The sequence below is a fragment of the Pelmatolapia mariae genome, linkage group LG14, assembly GCF_036321145.2.
Source record: "Pelmatolapia mariae isolate MD_Pm_ZW linkage group LG14, Pm_UMD_F_2, whole genome shotgun sequence".
NCBI lineage: Eukaryota > Metazoa > Chordata > Actinopteri > Cichliformes > Cichlidae > Pelmatolapia > Pelmatolapia mariae.
Window position 1 is genome coordinate 13,234,728 of NC_086239.1, and position 15,273 is coordinate 13,250,000.

The 15,273-nt window shown below is 43.5% G+C and overlaps 2 protein-coding genes across 7 annotated transcripts in view; one reads left to right on the top strand and one right to left on the bottom strand.

Moving 5' to 3' along the window:
• The window catches only part of megf6 (multiple EGF like domains 6), a 54,551-nt gene extending 51,895 nt beyond the window's left edge, over positions 1–2,656 (top strand). Inside the window, exon 38 of the mRNA XM_063493955.1 lies at positions 1,324–2,656. Within this exon, the coding sequence (XP_063350025.1) occupies positions 1,324–1,403 (80 nt within the window). The 3' untranslated portion in view covers positions 1,404–2,656. The remainder of the gene's footprint in view (positions 1–1,323) is intronic.
• A 5,306-nt stretch (positions 2,657–7,962) lies between these two features.
• Positions 7,963–15,273, bottom strand: part of mecom (MDS1 and EVI1 complex locus) — a 126,106-nt gene continuing 118,795 nt past the window's right edge. For all 6 annotated transcript variants that reach the window (XM_063493851.1, XM_063493850.1, XM_063493849.1 and 3 more), the window contains 6 exons: positions 15,198–15,273; positions 13,642–13,811; positions 12,433–12,577; positions 10,388–10,633; positions 10,089–10,275; positions 7,963–9,943 (listed from right to left, as the gene is read on the bottom strand). The exon at positions 15,198–15,273 is cut by the window's right edge and continues 2 nt beyond it. In XM_063493851.1, the coding sequence (XP_063349921.1) occupies positions 9,809–9,943; positions 10,089–10,275; positions 10,388–10,633; positions 12,433–12,577; positions 13,642–13,811; positions 15,198–15,273 (959 nt within the window). In that variant the 3' untranslated portion in view covers positions 7,963–9,808. The remainder of the gene's footprint in view (positions 9,944–10,088; positions 10,276–10,387; positions 10,634–12,432; positions 12,578–13,641; positions 13,812–15,197) is intronic.

Consider the following 15,273-nt stretch of genomic DNA (forward strand, 5'->3'; position numbering starts at 1 on the left):
TTCTTTGGATGTCGTCTGCCTTTTGTTCTCTGTCAAGATGATCACACACTGCTTCAATAATGTTGAGGTTCAGGCTCTGGGGAGGCCAATCCATCAATGATTGTGTTGCACTGTGTGCTTTTACTGCATTAGAAGTGTGTCTGGGATCATTGTCATATTGAAAAATGAAGCCATTGCCAATCAGATCATTTCCAGATGGTGGATCAAAATCTGATGGTAATCTAATGATAATTCCATCACTTTTAACATGATTTGGTTTTATGCCTTCTGCTTCTTCGTTTTGTCTTCCATTTGTCAAGTTTCCTCTTTTTTTTTTTAGGATAGATTGCATAATATATATTGCATGATATATCTCATATCACGCTTTTATCTATGAAACTCATGGTAACCACCTTGGTGGTACAAAAATACTATGTTATGTCTGTCAAACTGTCTATTGCATTTTTTGTAGATTCAATTAAATAAGATGGAACAAAGCTGCTAGTAGCAAAGTGCCTGAAAATACAATTCAAAATTAGTTGTCTGCTAAGTTGTCTGTTATATCGCAAAACAAAAAAAAGAAAAAACATTCCTCCAAAATTGATCAGGCACAAGAATTGACTGAAAAATCAGCCAATGAGTGGAAATGTTTTTGAAAGACTTTCAGAAAGCCTGGGGAACTATCAAGACTACTTAAAATCACAGGAAAGTACAATATAAAGAAATGAGGTGTGACTCAAGACTTTTGCACAGTATTGTAGACACAACCATGTATCATTAGAGAGAGGATTACAGATTAATTTACAATAATTTCCTGGAGACGTAACGACTATCTGCCTAACCTCTATCATCATTTAACCTTAAAGAGTGTCCTCCCCTTTCAAATTAACAATTCACATTGTGAGCACTGACTTTTTGTCCCCTTTTGGGAGACACCAACCCGTAATGTGTCTCTATAAATCCACTCAAGTCCCCACAACATGACTAATACCTGACCACACACACGCACACACTCACACACACAGAAAACATAGACACCCAGGGTCAAGGGCTGTAAAGCTGAACCAGCTTTAGTGAAATACTGTGTCATGAAGTGTGAGAGGCTGAGCCCCATCACTCTGTGTGTCACCCTGTCTCTCTCAATAGCTGCTCCCGTCTCCTGACAGTTATTTTAATCTGCACCCAGCATGAAGCCAGTCTTGAAGCTGTCTTCATTTTACCTCCTCAAAGCCAAGCGCACAGGGAGACTACGTAGCAGTTACTTCTCCTCCAAAATCCCCAGAACATTTGCTTTTGATTTGCAAATAGTGCTGATGTCTTCTTGCCTTTTTTTTTCCTTTTCAGCACCGCTCCACCAAACCCCGGGAGTGCTGAACTTCTCTGTGTCCCAAAGAAAGAGAAGAACAGGCAGCAAAACCACATAACCCAAGCAGAGGTACAAACATCTGACTGGGTGTTCAAACACAAGACTTGGCTCAGTGAAGCGTTACTCAGATCATCTCGGTAAAGGTAATGCTGGTGTTAATATGTTCGCTCAAACTTGTAGTCGGCTGTCAGAAATTGGGGCACTCAATCACCAAATCCCAAGCTCGGGGGCAATCAACTAGTGGACCTGGCATGTGAGAGGCCTTCAAAGGAGCATGAACTCAAACGTACCCCAGTCAATCTAAAATTAAAAGCCCAGAGTTACACAAGCTCCTTAGCAATACGCACACACACACACACACACAAGTACCTGAATTACATTTGTTACTGACATGTGATTCTTTTCATCCACTGCCACTTTTTTTATGTGGGTGTCCATAAAAGGCTTAATGTTTAGTGTAAAAGAATGCCAAGCATATTTCTATGTAAAAATAAAAATGTATGAAACAGATTTAGAAATACCGGGGCAGCTTGTTTACTTATTTTAAAACACAAAAGATGAACACATACAGAAAAAGTCAATGCGAGACACAAAAATATGGTCCAAAAGTGAAAAAATAGAATATTTTATGTGCACCAAAGTGGCCTGTTAAATACTGGAAAGAGTCTCTCAGTGGTGCTTGCACTTTTCAGATACATTTTTTGCGTTTTAATGTTAACGCTTTTCCCTCTGAAAAGAATGAAGATCAGATAACCAGTTCATTTGTGAAGAAGCTGGCTCTGGGACACAATAATGGCCCAATATTCATCTCAACTCACTTTAAGGTTAAGTTTGGCTTGACCAAATTTCATTTCCCTGCAATTCAAACACTCAATTTATTAGCGCTGACCACAGGTTTTCCCGGTGCAGTGCTGGTCGCGAGTCATTACATTTAAACTTCTTTCAGATTTGTGTTCGCCGAGTGAGCTGCTGACACAGAGGTGGGCAATTTTACAAACCCCCCCCCCCCAAAAAACAACAACAAAAGAAAATGTTACTGCACTTTTCTCTGGACTTACAGTAGTAGAAACTCATTTCACCCTTTCACTACTGCACTACTTTTCCAAGACATTTTATCTTGATTGGTGTTCGTCTGTTTTTATTTTTTGTAAAAAACTGTATTTGTATTATATCTCAGGTCGGTGCCAGTTGTATCACTCGTAACCCTACTGTGCTCATTTCCTGGCATATCAGTGGTGCTACATTGTTTAAAAGAGAAGATACATTTGATTTATCAGCCAGTTAGTATGTTTCATTTTGTCATCTGTGACGGTGCCGTGAACCAAATAAATAACAACAAACATCTGTGGACATTTCCTTTAACTAACCATCTATTTTTTTTTTGTAATGTGTGCTATGAACGCAGCGTTGCATGGTATTGATTTTTGTGATCCCTAAGTTGTGTGGGCTGGGGGTTTGGGGGTGGGGGGGCAGTAAGGTATGGATGGAGGTTTCAGCTGTCATTGAGAGCTATGGGATCATGTGGCTCTTAGTGTGTTTGTGTGTGTCAGTGTGCAAATTTGAGCAAGGCAACTACCAGACATCTCTCATCATCAGCATGGGCAGGGTCAAGCATTAAGGCCATGCCTGCCTTCCTGGTAGTAAACGGTGGGTTACCTGAGCTGAGTGTTAAGGTGTGTGTGTGTGTGTGTCAGCATCAGAGAGCAAGTGCACTCTCCCTGAGGCATTTTTCATGTCCACTGGAGCGTTTTCTCTCCCGTTGGCCAACGGCGGCTGTGGTCCGGCACTGGCGGGCAGGTGCCTGGACCATACATGCACCCTATATCCAGGACGCCCTGGGTTGAGTGATGGGTGAGTGAGCTCAGTACCAGAGGACTCTCCCCCCACCCCACCCCAAACACCCACTCTCCAGTGAGGCTGATGGATGGCGGCGCGCTCCTGCTCGCCCCGTGTTGTGACAAGCAGCAGATGTTCTCCAATAATGTTTATCGGCTGGGCCTTCATCTTCAGATGACACACACCTGTTTCCAGTCAAACACGCCCAGAGAGGCCATCCATCCACCGAGCTCTGGGTGGCCGCTGCACCACCGTATCAGCCTCTCCACAGCAGCACGCTGGGCGAGCAGCACCGTAAATGAGGAACTGGCATGGCAAAATATCTAATCTAAATGGCTACAAACAAGAGATGCTTACCACGCTGTTGTGCAGAGGCTTGGCTCTTCTAGTACTGATACTGCATTGATACAGTATGTTTCAGCGTCCTTGTTTTTCTTTTGCATGATTTGAGATATGAAAAGCTTTTTGAGAGTGCCAGAATTTCAAAGGACACTTTTGTTTCATTGCAAGTAAATGAATAAAGCATGGCCTTTGTGCAGAAAGACTTTACGAGCGAACACAAAATGCCCCGCTGTTGTACGCATGCTGGCTTATCAGGGAGCGAGAAAAAGAGAGGGCTGGAGGAAACTGTCGATGAAATAGCCCGTAAAAGGTAAGATCGCATCATGGGTACTTTTTCGCTGTAATTAAGCATACGCCACTCTTTGCAAGAGAGATTCTATCACTTTGCTGCCATAGCTTCACGTCCCAGAGATAATTTCTGCCCCTCTGCGTTGAACCAGATCTCCCAGAAGGCCACAGTGTTTTGAACTCCAGCTGACAAAGCTGTCTGCTCAGATAAAAGAGTGAAGGGGAAATCATTTCAACACGTCCTGCACCATTTGTTTGGTTGCTGCCTGAAAAAATAAATCTTAAATGTCGGGGATATAAAAAAGATTTGTATCAAGAAACTCTCCCACACTCTGGGGCCACGTGGTGTAAAGAGCGTATCTTTGGTTTAGATATGTCGGCTTGTTTGACTACAAGCCTGAAGAAAGGTTGACTCTTTTTTTTTGTCTTTCAGCAGAATTTATGTTATCACTTGCTCTAACTAGAAACTCACTATATTTGAAGTTCATTTAATTAACTGGGAGAGTTTTTAAACCCAAATTTTGCAGGTAGGTGCACATTGCTACTTCCACCACTGGGGGGAGCTCAGCACAGAAAAGAACTTTGACAGAACTCTGATTTAAGTGAGTGCACATAAATGAATGGATCATGCTGTATGCTAATTAACGTCAGCATATATTGTCAATTTTGTGCTACAAACATTTTATGTTTAAGTGACTCCAGAAGTACCAAAACCAAAATATGCATGCCCAGTCCTTCAACAATGGAGCCGATAGCCTCTAATCTAATCCATGAGCAAGAGAGGAGATGATTTCAATCGCAGGCCTCAAGTGGTTCTGCCACCACGCCTATCCTGATTAGACTCGTCATATTAAAACCATGTGCACGGCTGGGCTGCTTTGTCTCGGTCTGTTCCTCGGGACTCTACTGAGTGTCCATCAATAACACTAATGGCCCGTAGCCTCCAGGGAGAAAAACGAACAGCGTAATGAAACCACAATCTTAAACTCTGCTGCTTTCCAAGAGAGAAGAAGAAGAACAAGTAGTGAGGAATTGGTTTGGTTTACCTGCAGTTGGTTGTCCTGTACACACATGGGACATAGACAGAGGACGCGCTACGGTAACTGTAAACACAACAGAAAGTTGATGAGGTGGTTTGCGGTGTCTCCCCACTCAAACACACACACAAGCACACACTCAGAAACACACTTTGGCCAGCTGTTAGCTTTAGTGTCCCTCCATACCAGCCCCTCATTCCTCCCTGAAGGATACACTCCCACACCCCTCCGTGTCTCCTTCTCTGCAATGTTTCCCTTGGTGTCTGAGTCAGCATGGGTGCCAAGTCAATCAATGTGAGAGCTGCCAGCTGTGATGGTCTCTCTCTCTCGCTCTCTCTCTCTGAGGGTGTGATGTATGTTCCAGCAAGCGGAGCAGGGCAATTGCACACCACACGGGGCTGACTGCATGGACGGGTGGAAAAGGAAAGGAAAGAAGGGTTGAGGGGTGAGGAGAGAAAGAAGGAGGGGAAGATAGGAGGGGGGAAAAAAGAGGACGGTGGCTGAACAGGAGCTGTAATGAGGCCTGATGGATTCTGAGGCTGTGCCAGATGCCCCATTAGCTGAGTGGCTCTGAGCCCCACGAAGCACTGCCCACAGAGTGCCCACCAGACTACACACACACACACTGTAGGGGCACAGCACCTTAGGGGCCTAAACCCTGCGAAACAGAAACACACACACTTACAAACACACACACTTCTCACATTTAACTAAAACAGATTGCAGTGACTAATGTACACTCTTCTGTCTCACTTCCTTAGCTGTTTAAACACACACTTACACACACATTCATCCAGGGCCTTGCCAGCCACACACGGATACACACTGAGCCCTTTATGAGAAGGTGTGGGTTAATGACGGCAGCGGCTCGTCCCAGTGTGTTGATTAAGTGTGAGTGGACACATGGGTGACACTGGCATATTCCAATCAACACTGATCAAACCAGTGCACGCGCCAGTGCCAAACACACCCTTGTGTCACTCCGGTGCCCACGAACAATGGAACTATACACTGTGCTGTCCATTCATAATATTTTGGTGCTCTTTCCAGAGCCAGTGCCTTTGGACTTTTGTCTAGGGAAACTTTTTATGTAGGTGATGTAATTACATGGGCAATTTGAATAGCAGCGGGGGCAAGACCTCTGAGGTTCTGGTGGCTTAATGCTGCAGCAAAGTTAGTTGCCAGATGCAGTCAAGGTGTAACTGTTGTTTAGCAGTTTCCTCTATTGCACCTGCAGAAGTGTGCATCATTGATTGGAATTATCTCTGAACTTGATACATATATATTTTTAATTCTCTTAGTAAGTCTCTTAGTAACTAATTAGTAAGCCTCTTAAGACATTGCTTTTTTTATGCGATATCTGCCATTTCAGCAGCATATATAACACCAGGGTGATGTGAAGGGGGCACACAAAAGCTGTTTTAAGGAAGGATACCAGTGACTAAGTACAATGTAAAAGAAATGTTTTGTAAGTGTAAGCAGACAGAATTCAAATCCTGCTCTGAAGTTCCCCGAGAGCTCCGGAGAGCTTTATAGTGTTATTCAGGTCATTATTTTGGCTTTGAGGCCAACAACTTGACTGCTTTGGTTGACTTTCACTAACCTTATGGTGGTGGTTTTGGCAGAAGTGAGTAAAAAGCTGTAAATATTCACTGTTACACGACCTCCTCTGTGCCTCAAAACAATCAGTCACACGATGATAGTACAGAACAGGGCTTTCAAACATAATGCCTGCGGGCTAAAATCGGCTGCCCAATCCAGCGCGCTGGACAGCTTTAGAAAATGTGAGGGAGTGGATAGATTTTGAATCTCTAACTGTATTTTTAAAGGGTTTTCAGCTTTTGCTGTTGATAAAGACCCCCACCCTCATTGTCGCTCACACTACACCACAGTACAAGGAGATTTTGTCAATTAATGAAAACTTTATATTCTAAATTTATAATTACAAGACAGTCTGAGTGATGAGCTACCAGAATCTTTTCTGTAACTTTTCTTTTCATTTATGATGAAGTTTCACTGGTCTGCCCCACTCCAAATCAAAGTGGACTGTATGTGGCCCACAATGGAAAATTTGACATCCTTGGTGGAAGACCTTCACTCCTGATGGAGTTTTCTGGCTCTTAAGCTCCAACAGGAATTAGAAGGTATGTCAGTTTTTCAGTTTCCAAATGATTCAAAGTTTCTTTTTTTTTTATTGGATCAGCAGATACAAATGTGTTCTGGTTGCTGACAAACTTCCATTGTCAGATAAGCTTGAATGAGTCCCCAATAGTGCAGATGGCACAACCCATACTCAAGACCAATATCATGTCACTTCATTATGTTCCTAGCTTGCAAGATCACTACCGCTGACCTCATCAAAGCTGGACGACCCATACTGACCTCATCAACGCAGCGTGACCCACTATGACCTCGTCAAAGTTGGGCACCCCACAGAGCCCAGAGGGCTGACGATGGGCCTTAGAAAAACAACCCATCCATTAGGGTGCCAAGAGCACTGTAAATGTAGAGTGTCAGCGCCAGCCATCTTCACTGTCATGCCCAATTCTCCAACCCCCCACTTGAGCTAGTCGCTGGACAATGGGGCCACTAAACCTCCAACCCTCCCAGCCACAATGTCCGCCCACGTTGGCTGGCAGCAAGCAGTGATGGGGGCAGGGGGGTGCTGGATGGGGAGGCCTGCTGCAGGATGGGACTCTTATTGAGTGTTTGAGCGATGAGCCAGGTCATCACATCTACCCACCTCATCCATCATGCCCCACAAACGGACACAAATAGAGAGGACACATTCCTGCCTCCGCTCCCACTACCACATTCAAACCCTCTCCAGCCTTTTCTCTGCGTCTCCGTCACTTTGTGAGCCAAGGCCTCAAGAAAAAAATAAAGAGGACCAGAGTTCAGACTCTCCCTCGCTCTTGGAGGCCATGGGAGCGCCAGAAGAAAGCGCCAGGTGGTGTTCTGACTCTTGTCTCTTAGTATAAATTTTGACGTGGGTCAAAATGATGGGCAGCCAGAAGGACTGTATGGAGTGAGGAGGCGCGAGGGAGATGGACGGACAAAGAGCGAGTAAAATTATTTTCTGGAGTAATAAAGAGAGAAACGAAAACATGTCAATCCACATTGTAGTCCTTTATTTCTTAGTTGTTCCTCCCACAGTATTGAATTGAAATGCATAACAGTTACATTGTAGAAAGCATTAAAACAAAGTACCTCAACTTGCTGATTACTTTTTAAAGTCGATTATAAACAAAAACAACAACAAAAAACAAATAAACAAACCAAAAAAAAAAAAAAAATCTGGTCCCTCAAAACGGGAAAATAAATGAAATTAATCTGTTATTTATCATAAGTTTGGCACAAGGGATTAACATGAACCGAACATCACACAAGCTTGCAGACAACCGTAGAAAATGTCAGATACAGATCTTATCAGACCAATCATGCGCTTATGAAGAAATTATACCTGGCTTTTTTATTATTAATTCTTTATACTGTTTTTCTTTTTTTTCTTTTCTTTTTTTTCCTTTTTTTTTTTTTTTTACATTTGAATCAATAAATTGTCATAGAAAAACCCCCTAAGTAATATCTATTCATCAACTGATTTCATTAGTAGAATAAGGAGTGAATTGTATGTTTTAATACTATCCGGCACTCAAATGTAATCTACAAACCCCATTGAACTGTGGGATTGGCCCGGCTGGGAATCTCCCCCTCGCCCGGGCTAAGAGCAGTGCTATTCAGTAAACAAACTACAGTTTGCCAAGAAATAAATACAATTCTCAAAATACAACAGCAAATAACAACAACAACACCAACAGAAACCAAAATGAAAAACAAAATCGTGATTGTCTAAAAATGAAAGACACACAAGCATGGAGTAGCTAACGACTAGCATTCGGGCTATTTAGTGGTATTGTTGGTGGACTAGGATGGATTCAAAGGCTTTGAAAAAGACTTATGTCCTCGACAGAACAACAGTTAACTTCAGCACTGGCTACTTATTTCAGTAAATTAAACAAAACAAAACAAAGAAAAAATCATCGTGTTTTCTTCTCTTCCACTAAACAGACAATCTATTTATATCCTTTCACAGACATCGCAGGTGGGCAGGATGGAGTGCAGTGGACAACAGTTGTCAGACACTTGTGTACAGTGCTATGATTGTGCAGACACACACAGCTATGAAAGATGCAGATGGGAGACTGGCCTGATTTTAGTTGAACTATCGCTTTCTTATGTTTGTACTTCAGTGAGCTCAGTGATATTAAAGCACCGCCAGTGCTATCCTTACATGGAATGATTTTCATCTGAACCGAGGTTGCTCGCCCAACCTTTTAATGTTTTATCATCATGTATTCAAGGGAAACACCTGTCGATCTCTCCGGGGGTTCAAAGGGAATTCTCGTTCTGGTTCTTATGCTTTACACACTGTGAAACACGCTAGGCTGAAACCAGCTGTCTTAGACGCCACCAGCGTTACTCTCGGTGTAAAATGTTCTCCTTGCTTTGTATGTGTCGGCCAGGAAATTCAGTCGAGTGACGACAAATCAGCATATCCACTTCCCACAACTTTCAGCTGCCTTTGCTGTGCAAAACATAGAAATTCAGAAGAATAAATACGGCTATTATTACTTTAGCATTATTATTTTCACCACATCCTGGTTGGTGTCAATGTAACAAATCAATTTTAGGGTCTCAGAGGGACATTTTTGCTCTCTATCTGCTGGAGGTTTTTTTTGGGGGAGGGGGCTTGGGTTGGGATGGATTTTGCATGGACAGTGGCCGTGTTTTGGGGGTAAGGCGCCTCACTCAGCAGTCGGATGGGCTGTGGTTCCTGCTCAGCAGTCACTCTGTGGACAATCAGGGATTCCTGCAAAATAGCCCCTGCAATGGACTGCCAGTGCCATAGGTGGATCAGGGTCGGGTTGAGAGCTGAAAAGGTAGGTGCAAAGAGGTGTCATCATACATGGCTGAGGGACTGGATGGCACTGGATTCAGCAGCAGCCCGTGCCAGACTGTGCCACATGGTGGCTGGGGTGTGGGTAGCTGGGTGAAGAGTGTCCTTTTCAGCCAGGGACAGCATCATGGCATAAGCCTGAAGGAGTAAGGGGTGGATTACGATTTACTATATTATTTACAAAAAACATTAAGTACACTGCAGATAATCGTGCATATGGATTGTCTGTATCTAAGCGTACGCGTGTGTGTGTGTGTGTGTGTGTGTGTGCATCTTTATCTACCTGAGACTTTGATTTCCTAAAGAGCGGCTGTTTGACTGCATCAGTCAGAGATGGGGAACCAAATGAGCCGTCCTCCTCATCCCCATCTCCGTCACTCAGTTCGCTCTCGTCCAGCTTGCGCATTTCAGTAAAGCGATGGATGTGATCCAAGGCTGAGTAGCTGCTCTGCTCCTCCTCGTCTTTATACCTGAAAGTCATGTCAAACATCAGTTAAAAGCTGCCAGGATACTTTTGACTTCAAAGCATCGTATTTAAAGTGATGCATTTTGTTTTGGAGCTGCAACCTTGTGTCAAATTACCTCCTTGGAGAAGTTTTACAGCTGAGATTCAAGTCATTTGGCTCACTCAAGTCCATTTCGTCTTGTATGATGGGATCACCGAGGTCGCTTTGGAGCACCTTGCTTTCCGATTTTTCAGGGGTGTTGCTAGGCTCCTCCCCTTCTTCTTCATCCGCACCTAACTCTTCCGCTTCCTCATCTTCCAGGTCACGTGACCTATGGCTGGCCATCAGTGGCTTTTCTTCTTCAAATGGACCGCCATTTAGCCTGCAGACCAGGAACATTAGTTCATGAGGCTTGTTCAACGCAGTAGGCATTTAACATAGAAGAAATGAAACATCCACCCTGTTGGCTGAATTATGTTATTCATATACTCATTCTGTTTTTCAGAAAATATGCAGTGTGATTAAGGAATTCTTCCAGTGTTTGTAGATGAACTGATGTGAGGCAGAACAGGGCAGCTGGAATTGAGCAGAGCCGGAATCCCGTTTGTCATCAAGGCTTTGAGGCCCCTTTGGGCACAGCAGCACTGGGTTGATCATTGCAGCACTTAAATGGAGTGCTCTGCCTCTCTCCTTGTTTATTTTCCCTACTATCTCGTATTCATCTAATAGGCAAAATATTTAGCTGACAGCCCCATTTGGTGGGAGAGTTATGAGAGCGCTGCCAACCAGCCCATTCCTCTATCCCTGTGGAGAGGGAAAAGGCCAGCTATCCAAACTGCCTGAGTCTTAATCTGTCCCTCTGTTTCAGCGCCACAGGAAACCGCCATTTGGTAAATCATCTGGAACCACATTAAGACTGATTCACTAATTACACTCTGGGACATCTTTCGTCAGCTCCCAAATATGCCATTTCTTGCACAAAGGATTCAGAGAAGGGGACTGAAAATTGAACGGGGGGAGAAGGAGATTCATAGGAAACACAACACATCAAGCACAACACCACATAATTATAGAATGCTTATAAACAGCATAGCCGCACTGGATTTAAAAGGGATATGTTTGAGACGGAGGGGGAGAGAGGTAATTACACCGTATTCGATTTTAGCACAAAAAGGATTTGCGTCGTTTTGCCTCAGATTTCAGGAACTGATAATGTTGTACCGTCAGCAGTGTTCTCGTCAGAGTGGAGAGTTCAGGTGGTATTCAGGACTGCAAGGAAGAACTAGCTCCAAAAGAGGGAGTGAGAACTCTGTGATTAAGAAAACAGATTCGCTAATTACGCTTTCAAACGTGGTAATTTGCTGGGGATAAAGTATCTATCAGAAGCAGTCAGCAGTGCAGCACTTTGAAAGGAAACACAGGCCGACCCTTTGACCCCACCCCCTCTACCCTCTTCCTGTAGGCAGACATGTTGGTTCCAGATGTGGTCCTCTAACTGCTGCACTACCCCTCCTGCCTCCCGTCCCTCTGACACTCTACCGCTCGGCCCTGCTCTCACAGGCCTTCTGCTCAATCACGAGCTAGTCTGCGAGATCTCTATCAGGCCTCCAGTGATCAAACCAACATGGGGCGCGTGAAAACAAACTCAGGGACCAGAGCAGACCTCGCAACTGTTATCCGATCTGATCACAGCTACAAGAATTTGTTTGCATAAAGCCCAGATGAAGTTGCATGTATATTGATATCTTTTCTTACATGTGGTCAAGAGGCAATTGATTTAAAGAGATTGCTCACTTTTCCAAATCTTAAATGTCATCGCAGATAAGAGTTCTTTACTCCAGACCCCCCAAAATGATGCGATTGTTATTAACAAAGCCTGGCTGGAAGGTATGAAATTGGATGTCTAAAAATGGTGGATAGTGGTTGACACATTATTATATATATATTTTGTGTGTGTGTGTGTGTGTAAATCCCACACAGTTCCCACGCATATTCAATCTCATGTACATTTACCAGTATCCTTTCAAAAGATCACCCTTCATCTGTTTTTTCCCTATCTTTTAATTATTTATTTTTGAATCAGCTCGGGCCCTCCAGGCCGAGAAACAACCATCTCCTTGTATAGGTCAGTAGAAATGGGAGGAAAGACGGGCACGTATCACCACATAAAGCTGCTCTCACCCTTCCTCTGAGGGGTCCGGTGATGTCTGGTTTTGGCTTGTGTTGCTGATAAAATTTCTTATTTCGTTGAAATAAGAGTCCTCTTTGTCATCCAGTATGGCGCTGCTGCTGTCCAGTTCAGACTGTGGGGACGACATTGCAGTTCCTATAGAAAGAACACACATTCCAGTCATCATGTGTTTGAACTTGATGCCCCCAAACTGTTTTTAAGGATGAAAGTATGCTGTAAAAGACGCGTTATGTTTGTCAGTCTGTCAGTGTGACATCTGTATCTGTATCTACATTACATCACTGAGGAAAATATGAATCGTGCTTTAGAAGGATGGGGTTTGATCCCTGGCTGTATCCATGGGCAAGTTACTGAACCCCAAGTCGCACTTCGTATAGAAAAAGAAAGTGCTTGTATGAACGTGTGTGTGATTGGAGGACTGAGCCTTTTAATAAAAAGTGCTCAGAGTAGAGGAGCGCTAAGTGCCAGCCTATTCACCATTTAGATTTCTACTGGATTCTTCACTCTATTTGTCATTTTTTGAGACCTTAAGACAGTTTAAAATAAATTTATGTGACATCTGAGTATACTTGGCCCCACCGAACGTTAGTAATGATACAAAAGCCGAAAGCTTAAGACGCTATGGTTTTATTATATAAACTGTGGAGAAAGAATTTTTCTGCAAAATATTATTAGTCCATAGTGTTTGTGTTTTGTGTTGAGCGGGGGGAATATATAATTTAATGCTGAAAAAAGGAAAGCTTGACAGATAATTGATTTGCATTTGATGGATTGCTCATTGTGTCTGATTAAGTGGCGACCTCCTCTTAGGCCCGCTGCCGTCGGCTCCTGGCCAGGTGTCACTGCTCGTTCTGCTGATTCAGAGTCAGAGTGATGCAACCTCTCAACCCATAAGCTGTGAGCTGTGCTGCTGATGAAAGCAGCTCATTCAAAAATGTTTTGTGCTGTTGTTGCAGAGGTCGATGACAGATTTATATAATTTAATTTCTCAGCCTCTGAGATTCTCTCCGATCAGGAGTATATTTTGTTTTATGCTATGCAGTGGAATGATTGATGAATCTAACGAGTCAGCAAATGCTGCTCTCATTTTCTCTGATAATACGGAAAGAAAAAAAAAGAAAAAGTAGCTTGATTATTGTATCTTATTACAAAATATGTGTATATATATATGTCCACGGTCTACAAAACTTGCTACACACCTGACAGATTGCCGTTCTCGTGTTTTTTGAGGTGGCGATCCAGGTTGGTCTGCTGACCGAAGCAGCGGTCGCACAGGTGGCACTTAAACGGCTTCTCCTTGTTGTGGATGTTGCGAATGTGACGCTGTAGGTTGGAGGAGATGCTGAAGGAGCGGTCACAGTACTTACACCTGCAGAAAGAAAGTAAAGGCCTTTCATTTAGCTCAGTAATTAAATGAAGAAAACATCAAAACGCACATGCCGCTGGTCATAAATACAACTGTACTGCATAATGAATCAGGAACCTGCGGTTTGTTATGTGGGGAAACATAATGGGATACATAATGTAGGACACCACACACACACACTCATACAGACAGTCCCAGCAGTCCCACAGTCCCAGACATGATGGAGGAGCTTGTTTAAGGTGAAACAGCTCTGCCTCTTATCTCCAGCCAGCGCAATAAAATTGCATTCTTCTCTCACAAAATAAGCACGCAACAGATTTGGTTTGAGCCCTGCAAAAATTAGGAGCTCCTGCCAAGTTTCTTCATGCAAAATTATACGAGAAGATTACATCTTTTCTTCTTGTGGAATTAGCTCGCTCGATTGGCTGTCCCTCAGGAACCCTCCCCCCCCGGTTATCTCCACAAAAAATTACAATAAAAGGCGGTGATCTTTAATGGCATGCCAGCATGTAGAGTGCAGGCTATCAGGCTGGGGCAGTAGAGGCCTGCATCTGTCTTTCTCTCTCCCCTGTGGTCAGCAGGCCCCTTCCGAACTTTGGGCCAAAATTCCTCTACCTTAGTAACTACAAAGCCAAGCACCGGGGCATCCAAATGTATTAAGTCTTCAGAATTATTTTTTTTGCATGGGTACTGGACCACTGTTGTATTGTACTTCAGATGCACCTGGAAAAATCTGCTGGGCTGATAGGAGCAGAAAGGGGAGCCTTTAAGCAAAGTTTCCAAAATGGAAAAAAAAATAAGCGCTAAGAGCTAAAATTACTATTTTTTAACCACGATTTCTGGAATAAGATGGGAATAACTGTTTAGATGGGATGTAAGCCTCTATTTGGAGTAGCCGAAGTTTGTGCAGATCCCTTTGTGACCACAGCTGCCGGGTGTGGACATCTGCCTGTGCTCCTCAACAACCCAAATCCCCCCAAACCTCCCCTTTCACCCAAGCGACGGACGCCATTTTTCATCAGGCAAATTGTTTAGCAGTAGTATAATTATTCCAGGCCTTTAATGGCATAAGAAAACACACATAAACTCTGTTCTAACTGTAGACAAGAAATCCCTGGGAAAACATCCACAAGCTGTTAACAAATGAGTTGTGCTCTCTGTATGTGTGGTTCAGAGTACACTGTGTGAAAGTGTGTGCCCTGCTTTCACTCATATGTGCGAGGAGAGAAAAGCAGCTCTTTTTCATGGGGTGTTAATCGGCTATGATGCAAATCTGATTTTTGACTGGACAATTATGTGCCTGCAGACTTTTAGAGCTAACTAAGGATAGGTTGAGGGATACAATCGCAAAGTAAAAAAACATGAGGAGCCCATAAAAAATGCTCTTACCTATACGGTTGCTCTCCTGTGTGAGTCCTCAGGTGGCGTGTCAGGTTGGCAGAGCGAGGGAATATTTTTCCACAGT